Raw genomic sequence first — 9,880 nt, 5'->3', positions numbered from 1 at the left:
ACTTACTGCTTCCCCCAGTTTTGTACAGAGGGTTCTCTAAAGGTTTTGCAAAATAATCATCCGGAAGCAAAATCTCCAAAATATTCATTGACTAACACACACGAAAAATTGAGAAAATCGCCAAATTCCTATAAAATGACTCCTAAATGCCCAAAATATGTGTAAGAAATGGCGAGGCTTCACGTACTGCTCCCCCAACTCCCTGCGGAGGGTTCTATAAAGGTTTTGCAAAAAAAAATCGTCCGGAAGCAATATCACCAAAATATTCATGAGCTAACACACATGAAAAACTGAGAAAACCGCCTAATTCCTATAAAATAGCTCCTAAATGCCAAAAATATTTGTAAAAAATGGTGAGGCTTCACATACTGCTTCCCCAACTCCCTACTAAGGGTTCTTTGAAGGTTTTTCAGAAAAATCATCCAGAAGCAATATCACCAAAATATTCTTGGGTCAACACACACGATAAACTCAGAAAATCGCCTACTTCCTATAAAAAGGCTCCTAGTTGCCCAAAATAAGTGTAAAAATAGTGAGGTTTCACTACTGCTCCCCCAACTCCTTGCAGAGGATTCTGTAAAGGTTTTACAAAAAAATCATCTGGAAGCAATATCACAAAAATATTCATGGGTAACACACACGAAAAACTGAGGAAAATCGCCTAATACTTATATAATGGCTCCTAAATGCCCAAAATATCTGAAAAAAATGGTGAGGCTTCACGTACTAGTCTCCCAACTCCCTACGGAGGGTTCTGTAAAGGTTTTTTTTTTAAAATCATCCAAAAGCAATATCACCAAAATATTTATGGGCTACATACACGAAAAACTGAGAAAACAGCCTAATTCTTATAAAATGGCTCTTAAATGTCCAAAATGTGTGTAAAAAATAGTGAGGCTTCATGTATTGCTCTCCCAACTATCTACGGAGGGGTCTATGAAGGTTTTACAAAAAAAATCATCCGGAAGCAATATCACCAAAATAATCATAGGTGTTAACCCTCGAAAAACTGAGAAAATCTCCTAATACCTAAACATGACTCTTAAATACCCAAAATATGTGTAACAAATGACGAGACTTCACATTCTGCACCCCCAACTCCCTACGGAGGGTTCTATAAAAGTTTTGCAAAAAAACATCTCAAAGAAAAATCACTAAAATATTCATGGGTTAACACACGAAAAATTGAGAAAATCGCCAAATTCCTATAAAATGGCTCCTAAATGCCCACAATATGTGTAAAAATGGTAAGGCTTCATGATTTGCTCCCGCAACTCCCTACAGAGGGTTCTGTAAAGGTTTTGCAAAAAAATTATCCGTAAGCAATATCACCAAAATATGCATGGATAACACATGAAAAACAAATAAAATCGCCAAATTCCTATAAAATGACTCATAAATGCCCAAAATATGTGTAAAAAATTATGAGGCTTCACTTACTGCTACCCCAACATCCTACAGAGGGTTCTGTAAAGGTTTTGCAAAAAAATATATCCAAAAGCAATATCACTAATATATACATAAGCTAACACACATGGAAATTTGAGAAAATCGCCTAATACCTATAAAATGACCCCTAAATGAATATGTGTAAAAAAAGGTGAGGCTTCACGTACTGCTTTCCCAACTCCCTACGGAGGGTTCTGTAAAGGTTTTGCAAAAAAATCATCTAAAGGCAATATCATTAAAATATTAATTGGCTAACACACACAAAAAATTGAGAAAATCGCCTAATACTTATAAAATGGCTCCTAAATGCCAAAAATATGTGTAAAAAATGGTGAGGCTTCACGTACTAGTCTCCCGACTCCCTACGGAGGGTTCTGTAAAGGTTTTTCAAAAAAATCATCCAGAAGCAATATCACCAAAATATTCATGGGCTAACATACACGAAAAACTGAGAAAATCGCCTAATTCTTATAAAATGGCTCATAAATGCCCAAAGTATGTGTAAAAAATAGTGATTTTTCACGTACTGCTCTCATAACTATCTACAGAGGGTTCTATGAAGGATTTGCAAAACAATCATCCGGAAGCAATATCACCAAAATATTAATGCGCTCACCCATGAAAAAACTGAGAAAGTCTTCTAATACGTATAAAATGGCTCCTAAATGCCCAAAATATGTGTAAAAAATTGTGAGGCTTCACATACTGCTCCCCCAACTCCCTACAGAGGGCTTTGTAAAGGTTTTGCAAAAAATCACTGGAAGCAATATCACCAAAATATTCACGGGCTAACACACACGAAAAACTGAAAATATCGTCTAATACCTATAAAATAACTCCTAAATAACCAAAATCTATGTAAAAATTGTGAGTCTTCACGTACTTCTCCCCCAAGTCCGTACAGAGGGTTCTGTAAAGGTTTTGCAAAAGAATCATCAGGAAGGAATATCACCAAAATATTCAAGGGCTAACACACACAAAAAAAATTAGAAAATCGCCAAATTCCTATAAAATGGCTCCTAAATGCCCAAAATATGAGTAAAAAATGGTGAGGCTTCACATACTCCCCCAATTCCCTACAAAGGGTTTTGTAAATGTTTTTGAAAAAAAATCATACGAAAGCAATATCTCCAAAATATGAATGGGCTAATAGACACAAAAAATTGAGAAAATCTCACAAATTCCTACAAAATGGCTTCTAGCTGACCAAAATATGTGTAAAAAAATAGTGAGGCTCCATGTATTGCTCCACCAACTCTCTACGGAGGGTTTTGTAAAGGTTTTGCAAAAAAATCATCCGGAACCAACATCACCAAAATATTTATGGGATAACACACACGAAAAATTGAGAAAATCGCCTAATTCCTATAAAATGGCTCCTACATGCCCAAAATATGTGAAAATTGGCGAGGCTTCACGTACTGCTCCCACAACTCACTACAAAGGATTTTGCAAAGTTTTTGCAAAAATATCATCTGGAAATAATATCTCAAAAAATATTCATGGGATAACACACACGAAAAACTGAGGAAAATCACCTAATACTTATAAAATGGCTCATAAATACCCAAAATATATGTAAAAAATGGTGAGGCTTCATGTACTAGTCTCTCAACTCTCTACGGAGGGTTCTGTAAAAGTTTTGCATAAAAATCGTTCAGAAGCAATATCACAAAAATATTCATGGGCTAACATACACGAAAAACTGAGAAAATCACCAAATTCCTATAAAATGGTTCCTAAATGTCCAAAATATGTGCAAAAAATGGAGAGGCTTCACGTACTGCTCCACCAACTCCCTATTGAGGTTTATCTAAAGGTTGTACAAAAAAATCGCCAGGAAGCAAAATTACCAAAATATTCATGGGCTAACATACAGAAAAAAACTGAGAAAATTGTCTAACACTTATAAAATGACTCATAAATGTTTAAAATATGTGTAAAAAATGGCGAGGCTTCACGTATTGCACACCCAACTCCCTACGAAGGGTTCTGTAAAGGTTTTACAAAAAAATTATTCGAAAGAAAAATCACTAAAATATTCATGGTCTAACATACACGAAAAATTGAGAAAATCGCCAAATTCTAATAAAATGGCTCCTAAATGCCCAAAATATATGTAAAAATGATGAGGCTTCACGAGTTGCTCCCTCAATTCCCTACGGAGGGTTTTGTATAAAAATCATCTTGAAGTAAAATCACAAAAATATTCATGGGTTAGCATACACGAAAAATTGAGAAAATTACCAAATTCCTATGAAATGGCTCCTAAATGTCCAAAATATGTGTAAATAATAGTGAGGCTTCACGTACTGGTCGCCCAACTCCCTACAGAAGTTTCTGTAAAAGTTTTGAAATAAAATTGTCCAAAAGCAAAATCACCAAAATATACATGGACTAACATACACGAAAAACTGAGAAAATCGCTAAATTCCTATTAAATGTCTAAAATATGTGTAAATCATGGTGAGGCTTCACATACTGCTCCCCCAACTCCCTACGGAGGGTTCTATAAAGGCTTTTCAAAAAAACTATACGGAAGCAATATCACCAAAATATTCATGGGCTAACATACACAGAAAACAAAGAAAACCAACAAATACCTATAAAATGGCTCATAAATGTCCAAAATATGTGTAATAAATGGCGAGGCTTAACGTATTGCTCCCTCAACTCTCTACGGAGGGTTTTGTAAAGGTTTTTTTTTCCAGAAATATCTTTTGGAAGCAAAATCACCAAAATATTCATGGATTAACATACACGAAAAAACTGAAAAAATTGACAAGTTCCTACAAAATGGCTCCTAAATGTCCAAAATATGTGTAAATAATGGTGAGGCTTCACGCACTGCTCGCCCAACTCCCTACGGAGGGTTCTGTAAAAGTTTTGCACAAAATCATCCAGAAGTAAAATCGCCAAAATATTCATGGCTAACACACACGAAAAACTGAGAAAATCGTCAAATTCCTATAAAATGGCTCCTAAATGCCCAAAATATGTGTAAAAATGGTGAGGCTTCACGTACTGCTCCCCCAACTCCTTACGGAGGGCTCTGTAAAGGTTTTGAAAAAAATCGTCCATAAGCAAAATCACCAAACTATTCATGGACTAACACACGAAAAACTGAGAAAATTGCATAGTACCTATAAAATGGCTCCTATACGACCAAAATACGTGTAAAAAATGGTAAGCCTTCACGTATTGCTTCCTCAACTCCGTACGGAGGGTTATGTAAATATTTTTTTGAAAAAAAATCATCTAGAAGCAATATCACCAAAATATTCATGAGCTAATATACACAAAAACTGAGAAAATCACCAAATTCATATAAAATGGCTCCTAAATGTCCAAAATATATGTAAAAAATGGTGAGGCTTCACGTACTGCTCCCCAACTCCCTACGGAGGGATCTGTAAAAAGTTTTGCATAAAAATCGTTCGGAAGCAAAATTACCAAAATATTTATGGGCTAACACACGAAAAGTTGAGAAAATCACCAAATTCCTATAAAATGGCTTGTAAATTCCCACAATATGTGTATAAAATGACGAGGCTTCACATACTGCTCCACCAACTACTTATAGAGGGTTTTATAAAGGTTTTTCAAAAAAATAAAACTGAAGCAATATCACCAAAATATTCATGTGCTAACACACACGAAAAACTGAGAAAATCGCATAATACTTATAAAATGGCTCCTAAATGTCCAAAATATGTGTAAAAAATGGTGAGACTTCACGTACTGCTCCCTCAACTCCCTATGGAGGGTTTTGTAAAGTTTTTTTTTTCATAAATATCATCCGGAAGCAATATCACCAAAATATTCATGGGCTAACATACAGGAAAAACTAAGAAAATTGCTAAATTCTTATAAAATGGCTCCTTAATGTCCAAAATATCTATAAAAAATGATGAGGCTTCACGTATTGCTCCCCCAATTCTCTATGGAGGTTTATGTTAAGGTTTTGCAAAAAAATCGTTCAGAAGCAAGATCACCAAAATAGTTATGGGCTAACACACACGAAAAACGGAGAAAATCACTAAATTCCTATAAAATGGCTCCTAAACTCCCAAAATATGTGTATAAATTGTGAGGTTTCACGTACTGCTCCCCCAACTCCCTACGGAGGGTTATGTAAAAGTTTTCCAAAAAAATCATCTGGAAGAGAAATCACCAAACTATTTATGGGCTAACACACACGAAAAACTGAGAAAATCGCATAATACCTATAAAATAACTCATCTATGACCAAAGTACGTGTAAAAATGGTGAGCCTTCACGTACTGCTCCCTCAACTCCGTACGGAGGGTTTTGTAAAGATTTTGCAAAAAAATCATCTAGAAGCAATATCACCAAAATATTCATGGGCTAACACACGAAAAGCTGAGAAAATCACTAAATTCCTATAAAATGACTCCTAAATGTCCAAAATATGTGCAAAAAATGGCGAAACTTCACATACTGCTCCCCCAACTCTCTACGGAGGATTTTGTAAAGGTTTTGCATAAAAATCATCCGGAAGCAATATCACCAAAATATTCATGGGCTAACATACACGAAAAACTGAGAAAATCGCCAAATTCCTATAAAATGGCTCCTAAATGTCCAAAATATGTGTAAAAAATGGTGAGGCTTCACGTGCTGCTCCCCTAACTCCCTACGGAGGGTTCTGTAAAAGTTTTGCAAAAAAACTATCCGAAAGCAATAGCACCAAAATATTTATGGGCTACACACATGAAAAACTGAGAAAATCTCCAAATTTCTATAAAATGGCTCCCAAATACCAAAAATATGTGTAACAATGGTGAGACTTCACGTACTACTCCCCAACGCCAAATATCTTATAAGAATCTCTATTAGGACTTTAATACGTCTCCTTTTGCCACTACAAACCGGTAGACCTTTTACACACTTTCTAAAATCCCGACTGAAAATGACAATTAAAGACTATTTGTATAATTAGTTGTTATGTAATTGCTTGCACAAAGGAAGCAGTATGTACTTTGTGTTGCCATATCTTGTCTTACTTATCTTTCTGTAGATGCAGATCCAGTCTCAGATGAACTCTTATAATTGTACGTGTAACTCCAATTATCGATTTCAATACGATATGAGTTCATTACAACATGTCATTCTGAGCCAGGCACCTGTGAAAACGGAGAATATAATGACAAAGAACAACTTAGCTCACAAGTATGATGATGTGTCTTCACTCTCCTTTGATCATTGTAGACTACTGAAGACTCTTGTTTCAGAAAAAGAAACAGATGCTCTAGTTTTTTGGACGGTAGAGGCACCAATGTCCCATAAGTATGACAGAATGTATCTGTATATCATTTATGATTATTCACAGGTACATTTATCATTTTTCTCTTAATAAATTATAATGTGAAAAATCAGACTGAACTACTAACCATCCTCTGAACTACTAACCATCCTCTCCTTCCACATAATTTGATTAATCATTGGGAATGGACACTAACCTTCCAATTAATTAGTTGTCTCTCTGCTACTTCATTAAATAATGCAACCATTGACTTTGAAAACCAATGGGAATGCATATTGTCTGCCAATGTATTAGCTGTCTAGTTAATCCAATCCTTTGGTTAAACCATAATTAGTTCTTTGAATATAGTTATGAACAACTCTTTTTCTAGGATTGGATCAGAACTTTGAGATACAAAAAGGCAAAAGAAGATGGAACTTGCTTGATTGCAAATAGTAAGATAAATTAACTTTCAAAATCTTAAGTTGTTATATATATATATATATATATTGATACTATACAACAGTTGAATATTAATCCATTTTGCGTCAACTTGCAGAGTTGATGAACTTGCAATGTGTTGGATCAGCTAAGAAGGATGAAGAAGAGTGGATCAGCTGGTTTCAAGATTGATAAACTTGAAATGCACCTAAGATTTTTGAAAACCTTTATCATGTATCATCATCTTGTTTTGCCTAATTTCTTAGTCAAAATCACAGAGAAGGCCAAATCCACTGTTAAAATGCTTCACATAGTTTTTAGCGGAATTCCAGATGAATGCAAAAGTAACCTTAACATGGAAAGGCTAGAATCAGAGCTTCTGGAATCCATTTTAAGGTACAATTATGATCAGTTGAAAGATTCCTATCTGCCAGAATATATGGATTGCCTCGGCAAGAATCTAAATGACGTACTAATAATGTGCCTGGAAAGGAACCATTCTTTTAAAAATGAAGAAATCCTTGAGACAAATAGATTGATAAAGCAACTGAAAATTGTTCAAAAGAAAATGAAATTTTTGAGATATGTATATGTCTCAGAGATAAATGGTTGTGTCGAGCATGAGAAGCTGAAAGGTCTGGATACCCGAATTCAGTTCATGGCTGACAATGTCGGCCAGATATGTTTTTCTTTTTGGGTTTGTGGGAATGAAGAAGAAACAGATTCAGCAAAAGATACAGATGTCAAAGAGGAAGAAGAAGAAACAGATTCAGCAAAAGATACAGATGTCAAAGAGGATGAAGAAGAAACAGATGCAAAAGAGGATGAAAAAGAAACAGATTCAGAAAAAACAAATTCAGAAGAAACAGATTCAGAAGAAACAGATTCTGAAGAGGATGAAGAAGAAACGGATTCAGAAGAAACAGATTCAAAAGAGGATGAGAATGATATCTCAAGAAAGCCTTGCTATCTACTTTTCCTGGTTGTGCTAGTGGAGCTGGAAATGCAAAAGATTATTCTTGGTGAACTAAAGGCTTCAAAGTTTGCTCAATCAAGAATTTTCAAGGATAAGATATTACCAAAAGGATTTTCATATCATCTACATAATCTGCTGGTGTATCTTAGAAATGAAAAGATTAAGAAACGTCCTACTAATGTCACTGCTCGAAACATTGATGTGGCACTAGAGTTCTTGTTGGTTTTTCTCGGTGATGTGCCTAATCATGTTATTAATGGCAAGGGGCTGAATGAAGTCTTAGCAAACATTGGAGTTCTTGTGGGAGACATACTATGTGTAGTTCAAATGCTTCTTGCAGAATCTACAATCAAAGAAGACTCTAGCAAGATTGATCTTGACATGATGCAAATATTGGAGAAAATTGAAGATCTAAAGGCACAAGTGGAGGAGAGGTACAAATCCTTAAATACAGTCTATCTAATTATGAGTTCCCCGCTGTTGGTGGATTGAACTTTCTTGATTCTCTTCTAAGGAAATTGAATGAGATGTTGAAATCTGAATCAAGTTTAGATTTCCTGATGAAGCCCCATATTGGTATTTTAGAGAAAGAGCTTTCATCTCTAACATCTGTTTTCAGAGATGTCGCAAAGGTGCAGCATAAACATGATGAAATTCTTAATGATCTTCAGAGGCGTGCTGTCAATTTGGCATATGAAGCTGAAGTATCCATCGACTCTATACTTGTTAAATATAATGCTCTTTGGCATTCTTTTTGTTCACTTCCTGCAATCATAGAAGAGATCAATCATATTAATGTGGAGGTGACAAAGATGGGGTCGGTGAACCTTGCTCTGACACCATTCTTTGTAGTTGAGCCATCTAAACATCTGCCACCTCAACATAGCAATGTTATGAATGATGACGACGATATTGTTGGTTTTGAGGATGACACAAAAATAATAATTCAGCATCTGATACGAGGGACAAGTGAGCTAGATGTCATCCCTATTGTTGGGATGGGAGGGAAAGGTAAAACAACTTGTGCTAAAAAGTTGTATAATAATGACATCATTGTTTCTCATTTTGATGTTAGAGCATGGTGCATCATTTCTCAAACATATAACCGGATAGAGCTATTACAGGATATTTTCAGTCAAGTAACTGGTTCCAAGGGAGAGAAGGATGATGTCCTTGCTGAAATGTTGAAGAAAAAATTAAGGGGAAAGAGCTATCTCATTGTATTGGATGATATGTGGGATGGTATGGCATGGGATGACTTGAGGCTTTGTTTTCCCGATGTTGGAAATAGAAGCAGAATAGTCCTAACAACTCGACTTGAGAAAGTGGCTAAGCAAGCGAAGCACCATACTGATCCTTATTATCTTCCATTCCTAAAACCCGATGAGAGTCTAAAGTTGTTGCAGAAAAAGGTGTTTCAACAGGAAGGTTGCCCGCCTGAACTACAAGATGTGAGTCAAGCGGTTGCAGAAAGATGCAAAGGACTGCCTCTGGTGATTATCTTGGTAGCTGGAATTATCTAAAGGAAGAAAATGGAAGTCTCTTGGTGGGATGAGGTTAAAAATTCTCTGCTTTCCTGTCTTGGTGAGTCCGAAGGATATTGTCTTTCAACTATGCAGTTAAGTTACAACAACTTACCCGATCATTTAAAGCCTTGCCTTCTTTATATGGGGATGTTTTCGGAGGATGCAAGAATTTCAGTGTCTAAATTGATAAGTTTATGGATAGCAGAAGACTTTGTGCAGAAC

The 9,880-nt window shown here is 35.6% G+C and overlaps 1 protein-coding gene across 1 annotated transcript in view; it reads left to right on the top strand.

Moving 5' to 3' along the window:
* Positions 1 to 9,817, top strand: part of LOC125851909 (putative late blight resistance protein homolog R1A-10) — a 15,670-nt gene extending 5,853 nt beyond the window's left edge. The window contains exon 2 of the mRNA XM_049531653.1: positions 8,945 to 9,817. Within this exon, the coding sequence (XP_049387610.1) occupies positions 8,945 to 9,655 (711 nt within the window). The 3' untranslated portion in view covers positions 9,656 to 9,817. The remainder of the gene's footprint in view (positions 1 to 8,944) is intronic.
* The last annotated feature ends 63 nt before the right edge of the window (positions 9,818 to 9,880 follow it).

The sequence above is a fragment of the Solanum stenotomum genome, unplaced genomic scaffold (genome assembly GCF_019186545.1).
Source record: "Solanum stenotomum isolate F172 unplaced genomic scaffold, ASM1918654v1 scaffold30548, whole genome shotgun sequence".
In the NCBI taxonomy this organism is placed as follows: Eukaryota; Viridiplantae; Streptophyta; class Magnoliopsida; order Solanales; family Solanaceae; genus Solanum; species Solanum stenotomum.
This window is presented reverse-complemented; position numbering and strand designations above follow the sequence as displayed.